Here is a 21,211-nt window from a genome sequence, read left to right on the forward strand (position 1 = left end):
ATTTATTTGTAACAACTAAAACATCCCCAAAATAGTGAATGTGTTTTGTGTTCTCCAGAACTCTTCTCTAGGTAGGATTTTAAACAAAATCTGAGGAGTGGCGTGAGAAGTAGAGAAAACGCTGGGCAGGGTGTTAGAGGCCAAAAGACTGTGGTTTGTATCCGTGTTAAAACTGAGTGCAAGAGGTGGTAGACAGACTTAATTTGGTTAGTCTCTCCTGTATGCAAAACAGATGCCAAGTTGCATCAAAGGACTGCTGGGATAAAGAAACAATAGTGGCAATTCCTCCGTTTTTTGAAAGTGCGTAATTTCTCAGGCAGCTACTCGGAAACTTTCTGCCAAAGACAAATGAAAGCTATAGGTAGCAATTAAGTCCATGTCCCAATAAAACCCATTCTTCCATGAATTTGTCCCCTTCACAATTACACCAAATCAGTAGTTCATATTCAGTTAATTTTTATCCCAACTAATAAAGGTAAAGGTAAAGGTAAAGGACCCCTGACAGTTAAGTCCAGTCGCGAATGACTCTGGGGTTACGGCGCTCATCCTGCTTTACAGGCCGAGGGAGCTGGCATTTGTCCGCAGTTTTTCCGGGTCATGTGGCCAGCATGACTAAGCCACCTCTGGTAAACCAGAGCAACACACAAAAACGCCATTTACCTTCCCGCTGGAATATTTGCACTTTGATGTGCTTTCGAACTGCTTGGTTGGCAGGAGCTAGGACCGAGTAACGGGAGCTCACCCCGTCGCGGGGATTTGAACCGCCAACCTTCCAATTGGCAAGCCCTAAGCTCTGTGGTTTAGACCACAGCGCCCCCCGCCTCCAACTAATATTCCCTCCCAAAACACTTTCTATTGGATTCAAACAAAAGATTTAAGGGCATACTTAACTCTACCACTGATATCATTGGTAATTTAGATAGCTTGGGTTGTATCTAATACTGCTCTTCCACTTGTGCAACAGAACTACTCTGTCCTCACTTCTTCAGAGCCACCCCACCCGGCTGCCCAAACCTGCTCCAGAAGCTTGGGGAGAGGAGAGGATGTCATGTGTGAATACAATGATGCTCATGCATTTGCTTTAGCTTTGACTTGCTTCTGCCTTTAGATCAGAGTCTATGAAATTAGAGTAAAAGCTAGGCAAGAATAATTTTACAAATATCCCAAAACCATGCCTTATAAATATAAGCAGTGCTTTTTTCTGGGGGTACTCAGGGGTATGCATACCCCTAAACATTTTGTGAATATTTGTACTTTTGTCCATTTACTGTATTTATTCTTCCCGATTTCAACTATAAAATGGTGATTTCCTTGAGTCAAAATGAGAGTACCTCTAAACATTTTTTAAAGAAAAAAAGCACTGTGTATAAGAAATTAAAAATAGTGGCTAATCATACATCCATGTGTATGCTGTGCCTGAACTATGGAAATTCTAAAGAACTGTAAAAACTATTTAGAATCTGAAGTCAGTTGTGTGAGTATGCTTTGTTAAGCAGAAAAGAATGCTAAGAGTTGTAGGGAGCGTCAACTCTCTCCCCCCCCCCCCAGATGCATGATATACTTTTTGACGCCTTCCCCCAGTGGAAGGAAATGGTTAATCAAAGTTTTTGGAATACTGCCAGATCGAATGAGGACTTGTAAGGCCATGTATGACATATAGCTATGAAGTCATTGGCCTTTTGTTGGAAGTTGTAATCAGTGTGACAGCAACAATAAACCTTCAGTCTTTTCTCCTGTCATTCAACTGATCAATGAACATATAAAATTCACAATGCCTCTCAAAGCTAAATGTGTTTTGTGCTTGCTTTCCTGTACCTTAATCCCGTTTCGAGTAACCTGGTTGAATAAAAAGGCCTGCATTTGCTCCTGTGTTTGCCAATTACATTTTTATACTTTTTTTTTAAACAATGGTGTCTGCTGGTGACTACTGTATGGCGAGGGCCCCTTAGCTGTTAATGTCAAAACCCTTTATAAACAGGATCACAGCCAACCCTTTCTATTCAAGAACTCTGTTCATTAGCCACCAGACATTCTGGTGGTCTGGACAAGCTCAGCAAACTAGAATAATGAAATGGCAAAGGTTAATGGGAAAAGAGGTATTTACTGTGATGCAGTAGAGTGGTTTAAAGTCATACTTAACAAATGTAATAATGGAAGATTAGTATTTGAGAATCAGTCAACACTGTAATAAATATGGCACAACTGGTCTGCCTCTCAGCCTAAAAGGCAGGCGGGAATTTGGGAGAGGAGGTAAGCCACAAAGAAATCCAAGGCAAATGCATCTTATTATAAGAAGACAAGGGGAGTCCTGCTGGCTGAAACCAAAACCCTATCTGGTCCAGGATTCTGTTCTCGCATTGGCCAAACACATGACTATGGCAAGCCCATAAGTGAGACATGAGCATAATAGTCCTCTTCTGCTTATGATCCTGCTTGTGATTTTATATATTTACCTTTTGCAAATATTTACTTATCATAAGGCAAGCTTGAGGTTTTCTGTTCATTTCTTGTGCAGCCCATAAGCAATCATATTAACAAAAAGTTAATGCCCAAATACATAGTGTTTGACTTTTATAAGAAAGCAGGACCACCTCCTTGTTTTAGGAGACCCATGCCAGACTGCACTCCCTTTATCAGTGGTCATCCTATATCACCACCCTCATTCAAATATACAGACCACAACACAGTATAAAGCCATCAAAGAAGACTAAAAAAAAAACAAGCACAGGTTTCAAAAACAATAAAATAAGTTCAGTAAACTCCAAAAATGATAAAACCACCCATGCAAAATCTAAAAAGCAAAACCATTTCATTGGTTGTAAAACTTGAACCGCCATAAACCTTCAGTAGGCACCTAAACATCATTGTGCCAGACATCTGTCTGATTTTGAGTGGCTAGTCCGAGAACTGGAGCTACAGAAGTAAAAGCCCAATTCATAGTACAGGCTAAGCACACCCATCTGCTAGACAGAGATACTGTGGGAGAGATGGTCCCATAGATGCCCTGGTTCCAAGTTGTTTGTTGGCATGACAGTCCTGGCAGCAGTAGTGTTGTAATCAGCGTTGGACACTTTGCTCTGAGCCACCATTTAAATTTCTAACAATGTAGGGTCATAGGGTCATTATGGTTGGGTCAGCCAACCCAGGGTGATTATAAGCAGGAAGTGGTGGCTGCAGCAGATGTGAGAAAGATCGCACGTATTTGAGCATGAACCTTCAGCAGTAGTCTTAGAATCTTGGTACAGGGATGAATGAAGGCTAACTGACACCTGGGGTGGGGCAAACCGCCAGCTGCCCATGCATTGCGCCGCTACGTACGATGCATGTGTGGCGTCGCTATGCACGACGCATGGATGGCGTTGCTACGTAGGGTGCATGTGCGGCATCACTACGTACAGCGCATGCATGTGACACCGCAATGCTTTGTACATAGTGGTTTGCTGCTGGCGCCGCTCGAGTGCTGTACGGACGGTGGCAGGATCCTCTGCTTGCAGCTGCAGCCACGAATGGAAGATCCTCCACATGCGGCTGCGGCAGCGTGATGGCTGCTCACGCCGCCGTGCCCAGGGTGCGGAGGGGCGAGCATCCCACCCCACGGGGTGCCTTCTTGTCACCCCTGCAGACATGGCACACAGGGCGCACTGCCCTCACTCCCCCTTGCGATGCCACTGTCTTGGTAATCTTAGAAATGACACTCTCTCAAACTTTTATCAACTCATGTCCTCCTTCTGGATTTTTGCAGCCTTCTGCCCTTCCCTTCATGCTCTTCTAATAGCAGAGGTATGGATTTCATACAAAGATTGTAACTGACGCAGTGCTTGGTTTTTATAAACGAAGTCATAGTTTTATGAGCCTTTGGTTTGGTTTCAGTGTGGTTTGGTGTTACCATACACTTCTGGATTTTTGCAGCCTTCTGCCCTTCCCTTCATGCTCTTCTAATAGCAGAGGTATGGATTTCATACAAAGATTGTAACTGAAGCAGTGCTTGGTTTTATAAATGAAGTCATAGTTTTATGAGCCTTGGTTTGTTTGAGTGTGGTTTGGTGTTACCATACACTCTACCCTGCTTCCTTAACCATGGTTTGTTTGAGCTCCCAACCGCAAATGCTCAACAAACTGCAAAAGCTTTGACTCAAGAGGAGCTGGAAAACAAGTCCAGCTTTGGAGAAGCTAGCCATGGTTTGTTTGATTGTCTGTGGGGCAACTTGTGGTTAACTAACGGTTTGTTAAAACAAATCATGATTTAGCCTTTGTGTATCAGGGCCTTTGTTTGCCTGGACATATGTTTCCTTGAAACAAGAAAAAGTAAGAGCCAAATCTTTTTACATTAGGAGGGAGGGGGGAATGTCCTATAACTTGATTTATTTTAAGTTTTTATTGTGGTAAATTAAAATTCCCTGGAACATGCAACAGTGCTATAAGAGGAAAAAGTAACTCTTTGATGAAGGCAAGATATCCTGATAGCTATCTGAACTCCACTGTGAAATACACATCTTGAAGAAAATATGTAATTAATTTTCTTCTCCCCATTCCATCCACTGATGTAAGAGCAAAAAATGTGTCTGGTCCTTGAACACTGTTGCTTTTGACAAGTTTTTCAAATTAAATTGACTTTTCCATTTCATAAATAAGTCATTTTAATCCATTACAGACCTATCTAAGCTTTAGAAGTAAGATATCCCCTGTTGGCAGTTTCAATGAATCTTAGCATATTGCAAATTAAAAATCATTATCTTGCTGTAGCCTCGCAAAGCTTGTCACAAAATATATGGCTATGTACACCGTAAGCAAGGCTCAATTAACTTTACTGGATGTTGATCAGATAAGAATTATGATTTACGACAGCACTTGGCAGCATTTGCTAGGTAAATGTGATTCTCCTTTTGTTTCCTTTGGTAGAACCCAAAGTACTTTGCTCATCTGATAACGGTTGCCCAAGTCTGCATTACCATAAAACCGTTGACTGAACCATATGAAAGCAGGCCCATGTAAATGAGAGGTGGGCAGAAGCAAGAGCCTTGCAAATTCCAATAAAGCTATAGAGACAGAGCACAAAGCACACTGCAGCACTGGCTCCATGTTTTGAGAGGACCCTGGGCTAAGTGTCCTCTCATGGACCTCCTCTTATGTAGATATAGGTCACATTGGAAATACCTGGTCATGGTGCTGGAAGCAGCAGGAGTAGTCCATTGTAAGCTCCCACAGTTCCATAGTGCAACTCCATGGCATCCTGAAAAATGTCAGTGGGTAGCTTGCAGACAGTGTCCTGACATCCCAAGGGACCTACTAGCTGCCTAGGGTGCTGGTGCTGAGCTTCATATACAGTACTGCAAAACAAACATCATTATGTCTTCAAAAGCATGCAAAATTAGTAGGTGGGCTTCCACAGGATACATGATTCCAGCCGTCTGGAAATCAGTTACCAACTGAAATTAGGCACACAGCTAGTATTCTGATATTTAGGCAGCAGTTGAAGACATTTTTGTTTAAGAAGGCTTTTCCTAAAATGTGACTCAGACATTTTATGGACTATTAATTGTACAATTGAATTGCAGAAAGGGACTGTCCAATCTCTTGCTTTCCCCAACAGGAAGGAGAAAATATTTTCTACTTAGCTGTTGAGGATATTGAAACAGATACAGAATTGCTGATTGGTTACCTTGACAGCGACATGGAAGAAGTAGAGGAAGAAGAGGAGGAAGTAATTACTAACCAGGAAGAAGATGACAGCATCCTCAGCAACAATGGTAACAGCAACCATAAGGAATTGCAACAAACTAGTGAGAAAGGTATGGATGAAATTAAGCTGAATGGAAATGATGCACATCTGTTGAAAAGCACGCAGTCATTTCTCAATTTAGGAAAACGAGGGGCACCTTTTCTATATAGTTGAGGATTTTGGTACAGTGGACGCTTGGGTTGCGAACGCGATCCGTGTGGGAGGTGCGTTCGCAACCCGCAGTGCCACGTCTGCACACGTGTGGTTGCGATTCTGTGCTTCTGCACATGCACGAAACGTGATTTAGTACTTTTGCACATGCGTGAAGCGCCGAACCCAGAAGTAACTTGTTCCAGTACTTCCGGGTTCAGCATGTTCGTATCCTGTAGTGAATACAACCCACAGCAAATGCAACCTGAGGTATGACTGTAATTTCAGTTTTCTGAACAGTTTACAAATTGCAACCTTTGCAAGCTATCAAGACTACTTCAGACTTCGTACCTTTCTGCCCCAATAACTACAAAACAGGATTCTGTTCTTACACATTACTGAAAAAAAATCACACCTCTCTATGTGACTCTTTTATAAGATTATTTCAGTTTTAAAATATATATTTAAGGTTCTTTCTTAAGCATCTTAGAAGGCACTCACAGCAAAAGATTTATCTTTGTTTAATGAAATAACATAAAACTCCAAAAATTCAAACAGCAGTACATAAATAAGGACTTTATATAAGTGATAGAATTTACATATATGATGCAGTATAATAAAACAGAGCACCGTCCCTCTCCCCCAAGTTCTTTCTTTTAGGTTGTGTCACCACAAAACTTCTTCCTTGAAAGTTGATCTTTCTGTTGGCTGAAAGGAACATTGCCTCATCTCAGTCATCTCAGCAACACAGCAGTCTTCTCAAAAGAGTTGCCACTTAGGAAATGGAAACTTCCAGCCCTTTATAATATAAAGAGCACTAGCTCTCTTTCCAACTGTGTGCAGAATTATTATAGCGATGTATGCTAGAGGGTTACACCAAGTCAAAGCAATGCAGAAAAATAAGTTGCACAGAAATGAACAAACATAATTAGATTTCTTTGCTGTTTTCAGATGTCAGCTGAATTAATCATGTTTCTTGCTGCAGTAATATGAACTCACCACAGCTTTGGAAACATTGTGGATCCTCCTTCATTAGAGCATTTTCTTAGAATATAATCTTCCAAACATGTTATATGCAGGAAATGATTTTTCTGAATTTTTCCTTCTTCGTCGCGCAGATTCTTTTAGTTGCAAAGAGGACCATGCCTGCCCTAACTGTGAATCCAGTTTTGCCAGCCAGGAAATCCTAGCTGAACACCTTCAGACATTGCACCAAAAACCCAGTGAGGAAAAGGAATTCAAATGCAGGAATTGTGGGAAGAAATTCCCAGTTAAGCAAGCTCTGCAGAGGCAGTAAGTTTATAACATCATAAACTATGATTCCATGTCACTCAGATCATTAACTTGATTTTCTCTTCTTTGGGGATGGATGAATTGCAAAGTTAGCAAATATTTTTAGACTACTTTAAAATGTAATTTTTTCAGCGCACACTGAAAACATCTTATACCTGGAATATGACAGAAGTTGTGTGCAGACAGATGCACCGCAGCAGGTACACTTCTCAGAGAAGTCAGGATTGGCTTTGAGTTCCTGCTGAATGTTCCCTCAGTGAGAAACCTGGGTTTGTCCTGTGTTGTCTATGAAACAGAAGTTTTGGAGGAGGGGTTTTCTTCTTGGTAGGCTTCTATGTTAGTCTCCAAGCATTCCTTCCAGGTACCACAGCCCATGTTGGCTGTTTTCGCTGAACATTTTAGATAATGCAACAAGCTTGGGGGAACATCATCATAGCTATGAATGTATGGGTTCTGTATGGGTTGGGTGAAGCCATCTTCCTGACAATGACATCACTGCTGCTTACCTGGAAGCAGATGGGGTGGGACAGAGAGACAGCAAAGTTGGGGTCACCAACTAGAGAGTGGTGGCCCCACCGGTGTCTCTACACAGTCCCAACCTTGCCACCACCTTGACTCTTGAAGACCTGGTCCAGGTAAGAACAGCAAAGCCAGTAAAGGTAAAGGTAAAGGACCCCTGGACGGTTAAGTCCAAGTTTTGGGAGAGCATCTGTCTCCCACCACAAACTCCACTACTAGTTCACCCTCACCTCTCCTTCCAATGTTCTCTAATATTGTGGGTGCCGTAGACTTAGCTCCACAACTTCTTTGAATGCAGCATGGAATCAAGACAACTCCACTGAAAGCACAGCACATTGATTGCGCTAACTAGTATAAACCCAAATAAGCCCAAATAAGTTATGAACACTCATAAGGAGTTGGCACCTCAGATAAGTTTCAGCTGTAATTATTTCTCCCCAAAATGCAAAAAACCCAAAACACCAAACCCCATGATGTCACATAATACTTATTGTACATAGAAATTGCATACGGCCAAAGCTTGATAGCTCAGTTGGTAGAGCATGAGACTCTTAATATCAAGGTTGTGGGTTCGAGTCTCACATTGAACAAAGGATTCCTGCATTGCAGGGGGTTGGACTAGATGACCCTCACAGTCCCTTCCAATTCTATGCTTCTATGAAAACATAAGAGAACTATTAAAATTGAATTAATAGCAAATGAAATCGCATAACAAACTTGCAGCCTGTTTGTAACATATTAAAATAAGAAAAGATACTATGTTTTAAAGGTATACGTAAAACAGCTATAGGAAGACAGTTTGTGAGAGGTTATTAAGTCTGCCATATATATATATAGAGAGAGAGAGATACATTTTGTTTCTCTTCAGAGGATTCAGCATGTGAAAATATTCCATATTTTAATTGTGTATTTTGTTTTTGAAAAAGCAACCCTGGGAATGTGTTTGAAGTGCAGAGGAAAATTTCTTAAGTAAATATTGTACATTGGAGCTGCAGCAGACCACTGGAAATTATGCAGGGCGTACAACACACAGTTCCTCTTTCCAGCAGAAATGGAACATTTTCTCCCCCATTGATTTGCATTCAGAGATACAATCTTTGTAAAAGGCAACAGCTTAAATAAAATGGGCATGATTTCACACCAAAGCAGGAATTTTAGAAGTTTTCTGTATATTGGTGTGTATTATAAACAATGTATATGTAAGTAGATCACTGGAATGCAGTGTATCTATAGAGATCCATTGTGAATGAGTTGTTCTGGGTGTCTTAATGTTTGTGGAAGAGGAAAAGAACGAAGGGTTTTCAGAGGTTTATATTGTAGTTGTTAATCCCAAGATGTTTCAGAAATAGTTTTCCTTCTTCAGGGGCAATTTTTTTTTTGGTCAGAATACCACAGAAAAATACTATTGCATTCTGCAGCCTTAAAAATATGGAAACCACCCAAAAAAGAAAATATTGTTTTGACTGGGCTGATGGGAGTTGTAGTCCAAAATAGATTTTGCTGATCTAGCCCTATAACATGAACGTTGATTTGTGTTGTGATCATGTCCCCCCTTCAAGACACCTAGTAAGTTAAAAACTTCAATAAAAAGTACCAGTATATAATTTAACTATAAACTCTGAAAATCAGATTACTAAAGACTACTAAGATTACTAAGACCATACATTATTGTATTAAGATGGCTAAACTACAAATTAAGTGGCTGGTCGTAATACTTACACTTTCCTTTAATAATGCATATATGCTTTCCCCTTGGACAAATATCCCAGGATTTGTGGGAAGCCAGTCAATCCCTGAAATCTAAGTGACCTTGACCTTGGAATGTTTGGCTTCTGTTTTATTTTGGAAAACAAACAAACATAGCATAAATGTGGATGGCATCAAACGCCCACACAATTTAAGCAAATGCATGTATTTTCTTTTGTCTTTCCTGATAGTGTTCTCCAGTGCACAGAGAATGTCAACCCGGGAGATCGTTCAAGAAGTTTTCAGTGTTCTGTTTGCAACACGTCCTTCAGCTCAGAATTGAGGTTCCATGTCAGAATTACTGGACTGCTCTCATCCTGCTGCTGACCTCCCTTTTGCATGCTTGCTTGCTTTTCAAGTTTCTTAGTTGTTTTCTGAACCCTAACTGTGCAAGACGAGAAATGCTTTCATGCCTACCTGAAGTAGGTTATGCATGAAGTGACCCCAGAAGTCTTCTGCGCAGCATGTGTTAAGCGCACTCAAAATGCCTGCTGAGAGGCTGATTCTTTTTGGAGAGGGGGGAAGTATCTTATTTCTTGATGTATTATTTTTTCCCCACTCTCCAACTCTCCAACATCAGCTACGAGCAACACAAAGAAGCATGCCGAGGGGATGCCAGGTTCGTATGCAAGGCTGACAGCTGCGGGAAGAGGTTCAGGAGCAAGGATGCTCTGAAAAAACACAAGGAAAATGTGCACACTGGTAAGCATAAAATGTTGAAATCAACAGTGTTTAGGTGTTCAAGTGTCCTGACCTGAATCTGGATTCAAGAAAATTTCGGCCTATCCGTGGCTATTAACTGAGAAAACAAAAGTGTTCAGAGGAAGAGAATGAGAGATCGATGTTCAGAAGCAGGACCCTTGAGTACCAGTTTGTGGAAAGAAACACAAGCACATGTTTTATCACTGTCATCTGGGCTGCTGTCATCCCAGAGTACCCTTCTCAGAGGCAGTATGCTGGGGTTTACAATTGGGGAGTACAGTACACTGTTGCATTCAGATCCTGCTTGTGGGCTTTCCATGGACATCTGATTGGCCACTGTGAAAACAGGATGTTGGCCAAAGATGGACCTTTGGCCTGATCTAGCAGGGCTCTTCTCATGTTCTTGGGTAGTTGCATCATAGCAGGATGACCAGAACTGATGTCCTTGCCAGTTTGGTTCTTCCATCTATTCACCTGGTTGTGTGCTGGGCTTACCTGAGTGGCAGTGGTGTAGGAATTTTAACATGATGTGCAGTTTTCACAGATCCAGCCATTGCTGCCAGGTGAGCCTGTAGCCTCTGAGGCACTGACTAGCCATGTTCACAGATGACCATTTTGCCCCCCCCCCCCGAAAAAAACCCTCTGACAATCATTGTGGGCTTCCTAAGAACAACTGGTTAGCTATTGTTGAAGACAGAGTGCTGGACTAGATGAAACTGAATATCCTTATGTGCTTCTGTTTTGAAACTGTTTGACAGACATGGTTCAGAGCATTACAAGGTTACACTTCTGCATGCTACCCGGAGTGCACAGGGGAGAGCTAATGATCCTTCACTACATTTGAGTCTCTATGCTTTAAATCAAACTAGGACTTGAAAGGGGCAGTCTCCTAATCTATAGTGTAATATTGAACCATAGTATGGGAAATTATGAAAGTTTAAAGCAGATGTGGCAGGCAGAGTTAAGAGAAAAGATAAGAGACTCACAGGTGCGACACAATCTGGCTACGCCACCCTTTAAATATGGTATCTGCATGCCTAGAGGAAGCCTCCCTCAAAATCATCTTCCACTGGTATTAGACACCAATAAGACTAGCTAAAATAAACCACAGGCTGTCTTTCCTTCTGTGCTGGAAAGGATCTCGGAAGCCTGGATATTCTATGCATGTATGGTGGAAGTGCATTATTTTTCAAAAATTCTGGATCAATGTTTTCACAGTTGTTTCTGTTATTAATTCTAAACAACCCTTGCCGACTAATCCAGTCTTAGCACTCCTCATACTGGACCTTAGCTCAAGTTGTGCTAAGGGTAATAAAAAAATTAATTGGTTTTCTTCTTACTGTGGATTTTTGAGGGAGTTTTTAAAAAGCTTCATAAGAATACTTGCACGATCGACTTTTCCAGCATTATAAAGATGCATAATTTTGGCCACCGTCTTGCTTTTAAGACATAGAACAGACATGTAATCTTGGCAGAGGCTCACAGATTAGCCTGAAGCATAATTGGGATGAGTGGAAACTTTTCTTGGTATTAGTTAATTACGTCAAAGGGCAGAGGGAAACATGTATTACAGATTCAAATCAGAAGAGGTTTTGCTGTGCTTTCAATTTATTTATGACAGGAAAATCTAAGAGATATGTGTAAACTTTCAGAAACTAAGTAGTAGAAACTAATGGAATTGGAAACCTTGTTTCCTGCTCATGTCTGAACCTCCAGAAGAAGCCATTAACTCTTACTTGGCTTGTAGAACTTGGCAGGGGGAAAATACAACAGTGACACAAATAGTAGTTTAGCACCAGAACCTGGGACAGTAGCACTTTGAGCTGGATGCAAGACTGAGGCCCCATCTGCTCTACATGTTTAAAGGGGTATCATACCATTTTAAACACTCATGACTTCTCCCAAAGAATCCTCAGAACAGCAGTTTGTCAAGGGTGCTGAGAGTTGTTAAGAGACACCTATCTCCCTGACAGAGCTACAGTTCTCAGAGTGGCTTAACAGTTAGATCCTCATCCCAGGGAACTCTGGTAATTGCAGAGGGCCTTCTTGGTAGTGGCGCCCACCCTGTGGAACACCCTCCCATAAGATGTCAAGGAAATAAAGACTTTTAGAAGACATCTGAAGGCAGCCCTGTTTAGGGAAGTTTTTAATGTTTGAAGTTTTATTCTGTTTTTAATGTTCTGTTGAAAGCCACCCAGGGTGGCTGGGGAAACCCAGCCAGATGGGTGGGGTAGAAACAACAACAACAACAACAACAACAACAACAACAGCTTTCGGAAGGAAATATGGGGTCTCCTAACAACTCTCAGCATCCCTAACTAACTACAATTCCCAGGATTCTATGGGAAGCCATGACTGTTTCAAGTGGTATGAAATTTATTTAAATGGTGTGAATGTGGCCAAAAAAAAGTTTATGATATGGTGGCTCCAGTGCTGGTCTGAAACTTGTTGAAGGCTGAAATAGCCCTGCAGGACACATCTGTTCCAGGGTGTAACTTTGATTAAAGAGGTCACCCTCTTTTTCTTGACTGAACTTAGGTCAAGGTGGTATGTCTTCTGCCATCTCTGGTGGCAAAGGTACGATGCCGAGAGCTGAGGGAGTTTCTGGGGAGAAGTTGGCAAGGAAACATTTTCCATTTCATTTCATTCTTAATTTGTATACTGCCTTTCCATATTACTATACACAAGGCAGTTTGCAAGCTGAAGAAACAACGAAATAGACAGCAAAGATCACACACCTAATAACAATATGATCCAATACAAAAAAAGTCATAATAAAAACATAACTTTTAAAATAAACAGTATTGGGAGCAGGGGTAGAGAAAGCACAGTACATTTTTATTCATCTTCTGTGGAGATACTTGCAAGAACCACAGTACCACTGTCTGAAGTCTGAAACCATCTTCAGTTTATTGGCCCTCATCCAGTCTATTACTGACTCTGGGCACTGTTTCAACTCTTCCACAGCATTGCCTGAATTCACTGAGACCCATTTAAGCCTATGGGACAAAATCATTGTAAACTATGGACTATGGCTGCCTTCACCAACCTGGTTCCCTTCAGATGTTTGGGAGTTGTAGTCTAAAACATTTGGAGGGCAGAAGGTTGGTGAAAGCTAAACTATGGATTTATTCCTCATAATTGCTTATTGTAAACACAGCATTTTAAAGAAAATAATCAGTAATTAATAACTAAACTGTTATTGCATTCTGAACTGGAGGCTAATAAATGGATATGTTCTCACTTGATTAGATTAGGTGATATAATATAATTGGATTGCTTTATTTATTTATTTTTTAAGCAGCCAAAACTTTCTTGGAGCTACATTCCACAGGCAAAAACTTCTGTAGGGCACCCACAGAGCTGTCCTGTAACATAATACATTTGAGGTGGGGTAAAAGTGTAAAATTATTGTGTCCATCAAATGGCCTGTGAAAAATGGCACAGGCAGTGAAAACATTTGGCCTCTTCCTTTGTACTTCTTTATTAAAGCTGTTGGTGGTATTTTTGTTTCTGGCTTAGGAAACTCTAGGAAGAGGCTGATGTGCTCAGTGTGCAATAAGAGGTGTTCTTCAGCAACAAATCTTCAAGAGCATCGAAAGGTCAGTAAAATGAAGGCTGACCCCCAGCAGGTTGTGACTCTGCCGAGGTAGAAGGCCATAGAGTAGGGTCGCTAGAGAGCTGCTGAAATTCAGACTATCATTTTTCTCATGTTCACAAAGACAGTAGTCTGCTTAGATCCTGAGATTTTTATTTTCACAACTACACAGTAAATTAAAAGAAAATGTTATTTTGTTTCCCTTCTTTCGTTTGCTGTGATCAGTACTTTATCTTTCTATTACGTTTTCACTTTTCAGTCAAATTCCATGTAGAACACTGAATATATTATGAACGCATTAAACATAAAACACCCTAAAAGAATAATTGGATAACTGGCAAATCCACATAAGGAATTAATTTCTTTTAACAGAAGCCCATAGCATGTTGTTTGTACTGCTAAAGGCAAATAATGCTAAGAGTCAAAGCAGTAAGTAGCGTGCAACAAAAATAATCAGTTTAAAAGAAAAGAAAAAAGAAAAGTTTACTGCTCTAACCTTCACAAATTATGGAAACAAAGCAAACAGGTATCTCTGCAAATAGGTATCTATTTACCTAGTATGCAAAATGCACTTTGCTTCTGCTTCTGACAGATTGAGGGGACACAATAGCCCTGATCCTGAAAATCTTGTTCAAAATACCTCTGGCATTTTGAGATTTTTCTAGGTACCAGCCACACACCTGCAAGCCAATCAGGTACTTTTAATTGTTAGAAACAGATTTTTAAAATGAAAAGTGACATTCCCAACTTTTCTGTCTAATACCAAATTCCGCACTTATACAGATAAATACAGTGGTGCCTCGCAAGACAAAATTAATTCGTTCTGCAAGTGCTGTTGTATAGCGAATTTTTCGTCTTGCGAAGCACCAACGGGAGAATAGCGGTTTGACGGGGGGGGGGATCATCTTGCGAGGCAAGCCCATTGAAAAATTCGTCTTGCAAGACAGCCTTCCGCTAGTGAATGCCTTTTGTCTAGCGAGTTTTTCGCCTAGCGAGGCATTCGTCTAGCGGGGTACCACTGTATTTTCTATTCAAAAAGTGCATCTAAACCATTTTTAGTTGACCTAAACTAAATCACATTTTTGGCGCATCCTTTTGATGTGTGGAAGAACTTGCAGTTGTTGCTCATGAGGACACTGAAGACACAAAGACACTTGCTGAAAATTCATAGGGCAATTTAATTGCATTAATAAGCACCCTTTAATTCCGTTAATAAACCCGCCTGAATTTCACTTCAGTTTGCTTGGGTTTTTGTCAGGTTTCTATTGCTGCCTGCCCTTCTTCTTTGCCAGTATTATTAATTGCCAGACTTTATATCTTGTTTTGCAGCAACACTAAGTCATAGGACCTATTATAAGAATCCCAGCAGTAGCATAAATAACCAGTGTCTCTGCAACTCAGCAATGTTGCTCCCATGCTTACTCTAAGCCACTGTATGCTAGTACCATATAAAGGGTTTGGGGGGGGCAGGGGAGATTTTGGGTATCTTTTATTTACGTAAAATAGCTTTAGTGAGAGTTTTGAGGGTTTATATGGCACAGCTGGTAAGACAGATTCTATTATTAGGCTGCATGTATTACAGTACAGTACTGGAAAGGGAGATGAAAATATTCTGTAGATTTTCTTTTTAAAACTCTCTAAAATATATTGTTTGCATTAATCTTCTTCTCACCTTTTAGCTGAAGACAGTCTTCAGAAAGGAATGTTTGAAGATTTTTTACTTTGTGTCTAGCTGAGTATCACATCAGGGGTAGGAGGAGCTCATTGCTTGTAAAACCTGGTTTAAGATCTGGTCTTATAAGAAGAAAGGTGGTTGTGTTTCCCTCTTTATTTTACAAATATCCCAGAAAGCTGTACAAAAAGCCATAAACTGGAAAATCATTCCTTTGAGCTGTACAATTAAGTTCTACTTAAATTTATGGCATTGAGATTATGTGGTGAACCAGCTGCATCGACGACCACCTAGGGTTCCACCATTGTAAGCATCTGTTGCTGGGAGAATCATGCCAAATACAGACTCTATGTCTGAGCAAGTTCACCTAAATGCAGGTCTGCATCAGCATACAAAAATTCCACTTCATTTTGTGGCACCTGCCTTTCACAACCAGCTTGTTCTTTGGGGTACTGTATCCTTTACAGTTTAACCGCATTTGGTTCATGCTAATTCAGATGCACCCGTGAAAGATATGGCAGTTTGGATAGGCCTTTAGGCCTGTTGTTCTGACTGGTTGAAGATCAAGTATGACATAGTGGTAAACAAGGTTCAATACTCCACTAAGTTATTATAAAATTTAGTGATCTTAGGCATATGAAACAAGGACCGGCCTTATCATTGGGCCATCTAGCCTAGTCTTTTTCAACCTTGGATCCTGATATTAGATTACAACTCACATTATGCCTAACCATTGGTTAAACTGGCTGGAGATGATGGGAGTTGTAGTCTGATCTAGCCAGTGCTATAGTCTCGGGTAAACTTTGACCCTCCAAATGTTGTTGGACTACAACGCACATTATCCCTGGTATTGGCTGGAACTGATGGGAACCGAGAGTCCAACAATATCTGGAGCTCCAAAGGTTCCCCAGCCCAGCAATATGATCTACTTAGACTAACAACAGAAGTCTTCAAGGTCTCAGGCACAGTTGTACCAGCTCTGCTGACCAGGATCCTTTTAATTGGTTTAGGACTTTGGTTATACAAAGCATGTGTCCTATCACTGTATTAATGGGTTCCTGTGACTTGAAAACAAAATGCCAACTGAAAACATCCCTTAAAATTCAGACCTATGATGATTCTTTTGTTTCCAGCGCAGACTCTAGTTTACCTGCATACTAATTTACCTGTCCTTCAAATATTTAATATTATTTCTAAGCTGTTTGTTTAATAGCTACCTTCAAAGGCAAAAAACTGATCCAAATCCAGGAACAGTTTTTGGAGGGTAGTGATACAGAATGAGAAATCTCTTTCACAGACATATATTTGTGAAGTTAATTCCTGCATAAAGCCTAGAACTAGCCAGCTATTTCGAATTGTCTTAAAAGTTTGAAAGGTCAGATCACATTGCTTGGATTAGTGAATCTCTTCAGGGGCTTATAGTATTAGCTGAGTTCTAAGGAAAAACAATCAGGCAGATTTATGGACTGTAAGTCAAAGTCTGTCAGGAATTACCCAATCTGAGGGGTATCCCTAAACATTGCTATGCAAGTATTTCAGAGAGTGTTGCTTGTTCTGTAATTATTCTTTCCTCTTGGTATTCTTCCAACTGTTTTTTTTTGGTTGATTTTCATGTTGCTGCTGCACACATAAGGTTTTTTTGGTTTGGGGTTTTTTGAAAGGCAAAGGACACCTTTCTATTCACCAAATCAGTAGATTAAAGGACAAACCAGGTGTGATGGCAGCAGCTTTTAATGTGTCTGTCTCCTTTGCCTAAAGAGCAAGGGAGAATCTTAACTCAACAATAAAAAAGCAAATAGGAAAGAACTCCTGAACCCTGGTGCTCTGGGCACATTTTGCAGTTCCCTGGTTAAATTTGTACCCCATCATTCCTCCCAAAAGAGCCCAGGTCAGCAAACAGCAAAATATTTAAACATAATGTTTTGTCTTCTATTTTCCTCTTTGAGGAGATTAGAAATTTCCACATCCACTTTAGATAACCCTCAGTTTCCTATTATGTCCAATTCCTAAATCTGGCTAACACAGTTAAGAATAACCACAGTTCGGGTTTTGATTTTACAACAAGTGGTGGTTCATCTAAAACAGAAGGAAAAAATTCTGAATTTATCACTGTAGCTGCACACAGAGGAGGAGGGGGACAATACATGTCTGGATTTTGCTGTAGCTCATTCTCATAATGCACAGGCCTACATTTTTGAGAATTTAAAAAGAATCCTCTATCGAGGCATGATGCTGTAGCCAGATTATGACACCATGCAATATTTATGGTGCTGTAGCTTTCCTTCTGACCCCAGCCCTAACACTGAGGTGGGAATTTGGAGCAGACTCGTGATTACATTAAACAAATTGGGATTTGATGAGTTTCAAGTTCCACAAAGGTCTATCTGGAACAAATCATTAAATGTAAGGAAGCTTTTCATAGAAATATCAAAACCACATAAAAATTATGTCTGCAGCAACATTTGGAACAACAGGTTTCTTGGAAAGCAGAGAAGAAAAGCAAATGTAGAGAAAGAGGTCAAATATATCACCTAGTTTTGAATTTAGTCATACTCAGAGTACCCCCATTGAAATTACTGGAACTAAGGTGCTAAAATCCATACTGTGGTTATTGCCTAGTTGGTTATCATGCAAAGTTAATCTATGTCAAGTTCACCTTTGGAAAGTTTGGCAAATTAATCTTTGTCCTTTTTAATAAGACAAATGAAGATTTCTGAAACTGTCACTTTTAAAAAATGAAGAAATATGTTCATTTCAGGCTACACAGACCTTGGTTAGGCTCAAGCAATTCAGACAATTAGGGTTTTTTGTCCCAACATCTTTGTCCAGAAGCTTGGTACTCAAAGAATGGTAATATAGAGTTATATTTACAATTTTAAAATCATTGCTATTTTGGAAAATATGATAGTTGCCAAGAGAATGATTTCCAGTGCAATTCTTATGCAAGTTTACTAAGAAATGACTGCCACTATATTCAATGGGGCTTACTCTCTGTTAAGTATGTCTTGTGTTTATGAGTACATTAGACTATAATTATAATATTCTTGGAAGTCAGTGAACATTATTGAAATGTTCTCTGTATTTTCAGGCTTTATGCTAGAAGAAAAAAGGTTATGTATAAAAATTGACTATTCTGAGAGTATTATTTTGGGGGATGAACACGTATCCTTCAGTAGTCCTAGAAATGTTGATTTTTAATTTTTTTAAGAGTGGGTTATGGATTGTGGACTGTGAGGTAATTTTTGTTCACTGGAATGAACTTTTTAATTTTGGAAATGTGGTTGTTAAGCAAAGGAGTTAAGGAAGGAAGTATATCCACGAGTATTAGCATAGCTCCGAGCTAAGGAATAATTACAGTCTATTTGAGATGTTCTTTTATTAGCTTAAGATGTGTGATCTTGTGTAAGACACATACTTAATTATCATTAAATACTCATATTGCAGGTTCATGAGATCTTTGAGTGTCAGGAATGTGACAAGAAATTTATTTCAGCTAACCAGCTAAAACGCCATATGATTACTCACTCAGGTAAAAACCTTTTTCTTTTTTTTATTAAATCAAGCTTCATATAGTACCTTGAATTGCTATTGTTTAGATTTTTGTTGTTGTATAGGGCTTTGCATTAACAAACAGATAAACCCTAATAATGAGGCACCTTGGTAGTTGGTTCCATAACCTAGTTTTGTCAATTTAAGACAGTGGCGGGAAATCTGTGGCCCTCCAGATGTTGTTAGATTCTACTGCCTTCAGGTCAGGAATAATGGGATTTGTAGTCTAAGGTTACCAGACTTCCCCGTTTCCCGGGGGTAGTCCCTGGATTTACAAATCAGTCCCCATACAAAATCAATTGAAGTTGAAAAGTGTCCCCAGATTCATTGAAAAAAAATTCTGGTAACCTTATTGTAGTCCCAACATCTGGAGAGTTTCAATTTATTCATCCCTGATTTAAGATGGCTATTCACATGAATAAGACATATACTGCAGCTCTGAACACTTGATTGTTACTCTTGCTTCCGTTGTAAGTGTGTTTGGAGTTTTGGCAGCCTAAAAATGATTAGCTCATAGGACTGCTTTAATTGGATTGAGAATTTCAGCCAACGCATATAATCCTAATATTTTACAATTAATAGGTTGAGCATTTCCTTTTAGAAAACCCCAAGTTTATTATATAGGCTCCTGCTTCCACATATCTTTTTTTTCTTTCTTGGACACGCTTGCATCATGATATTTGCCTTGAAACTTGATCTAATAGTTATTTTTTTAAAAATCTAGTAGGCTCATTGTATGTAGAAAATAATGTAAGTGCTGCAGAGATGGCTTGAGGAAATGGCTTTTTTCCTGGACGTTTCCTTGGGCTGAAATAAATGGGAAGGTATTTAAATTATCTATTGGTCTCTAGGTATCAACAAGATGCTTCCATTGTTTCTAAAGCAGACCATATAAACCTTTAGGCAATAGCCTGAGCAGGCACCCCTTATCAATACTTCATCCTGCCTGGATCTTGATGGAACTGTCAGAGGAGTAGCCGTGTAGAATTTTCAAGAAACCCTGTTTGGTCTGATTGGACTTTGCCACTTATTTCTGTTCATTAAGCTCTGGCATTTCCACATCTTTCATCCAATAATTGGAAAAAGGTGCAATCAAAACCTGAATTTCTGTTCCCTTCCTAAATGCTTTAAAACAGGGTTTCAACATTGCTAAAACGGTTGATGTTTAGCTGCTATCTCCATTTCATTGCATGCTTGAAGTGCATTTGTTTAAACAAGCAAACAAAAAGGACTGTATCTCAGGGGCATTTAGCTGAGTTTTGAGATTCTGGATTAGAATATTATACATTGTAGTAATAGGCTTCATCTAGCAACTGAAACACAAAAACCGTATACACACCAACTCTGGTTGTTTTAAAAACGAATCTGCTATGTATATTGTTAATTAAGTTTTAAAACATTTAAACTATCATGCCCTCTTTCACATTTGTAGTCTGGCAACAGGCTTTGCCTCTTTGAAGTCATTCTCTTTTGATTTAAGCTAATTAATCAGAGTTTAGTTTTAGCCATGATTGTTGCAAAGAACGTGCCAATTTCTCGAGATGCGCCATGGCTCATCTTTTACGAAGCGACTTAACTGTGTAACATAAAGGGCATTAGATGTCTTTCTAATTGGTTTAATCTTAATTGGGTTGACTTCATTGCAGAAATCTCTCCAACGAGATGGCTGTCTCTGCCTTTCATCTTCTACCCCTATATAAACAGGAGATTAAATGTCCCCCCACTCATTTTCTGCAGAAAAACGCCCCTACACCTGCGAGGTTTGCAATAAGTCCTTCAAACGACTTGATCAAGTGACTGCACACAAAATAATACACAGTGAAGATAAACCCTATAAATGCAAGCTTTGTGGAAAGGGATTTGCCCACAGAAATGTTTACAAGAATCACAAGAAGGTAAAAACAAAAACAAAAACAAAAAAACACTCTGCTGTTGTTGTTTACAGCTCTGCCAGGCTTAGATTTGCAGCTGTTGCTCATTTTAGTGATGGATCAGTGCGCTTTGGCATGCTTAGAAACATGAGCTTCAAATCTTGCAAAATATATTAGCTAGCGTTCCTTTGCGATAGCCTAGATATCTAGATAATAAACGGGTCCTTTGTGATTGTTTCTTTCCTTTTAATCAGTCCAAACTAGTTCAGCTGATTGCATACTTGTTTTGATTTTGTTCCTTTAGGAATTTTTTTTATAAAAAAGAGTAACTTCTTAACTATATCTATCTATCGTGATGTTGCAGTCATTTTTTTTATCTTTGTGGCAGACAT

General features: G+C 39.8%; 1 protein-coding gene across 4 annotated transcripts in view; it reads left to right on the forward strand.

Moving 5' to 3' along the window:
* Window positions 1–21,211, forward strand: part of PRDM5 (PR/SET domain 5) — an 89,905-nt gene that overhangs the window by 13,104 nt on the left and 55,590 nt on the right. For 2 of the 4 annotated variants that reach the window (XM_033159871.1, XM_033159874.1), the window contains exons 4-10: window positions 5,591–5,789; window positions 6,988–7,162; window positions 9,619–9,711; window positions 10,008–10,129; window positions 13,652–13,731; window positions 18,844–18,928; window positions 20,686–20,843. In XM_033159871.1, the coding sequence (XP_033015762.1) occupies window positions 5,591–5,789; window positions 6,988–7,162; window positions 9,619–9,711; window positions 10,008–10,129; window positions 13,652–13,731; window positions 18,844–18,928; window positions 20,686–20,843 (912 nt within the window). The remainder of the gene's footprint in view (window positions 1–5,590; window positions 5,790–6,987; window positions 7,163–9,618; window positions 9,712–10,007; window positions 10,130–13,651; window positions 13,732–18,843; window positions 18,929–20,685; window positions 20,844–21,211) is intronic. The other 2 variants (XM_033159872.1, XM_033159873.1) reach the window with 2 other exon arrangements.

Source organism: Lacerta agilis, chromosome 9 (assembly GCF_009819535.1).
Source record: "Lacerta agilis isolate rLacAgi1 chromosome 9, rLacAgi1.pri, whole genome shotgun sequence".
In the NCBI taxonomy this organism is placed as follows: domain Eukaryota; kingdom Metazoa; phylum Chordata; class Lepidosauria; order Squamata; family Lacertidae; genus Lacerta; species Lacerta agilis.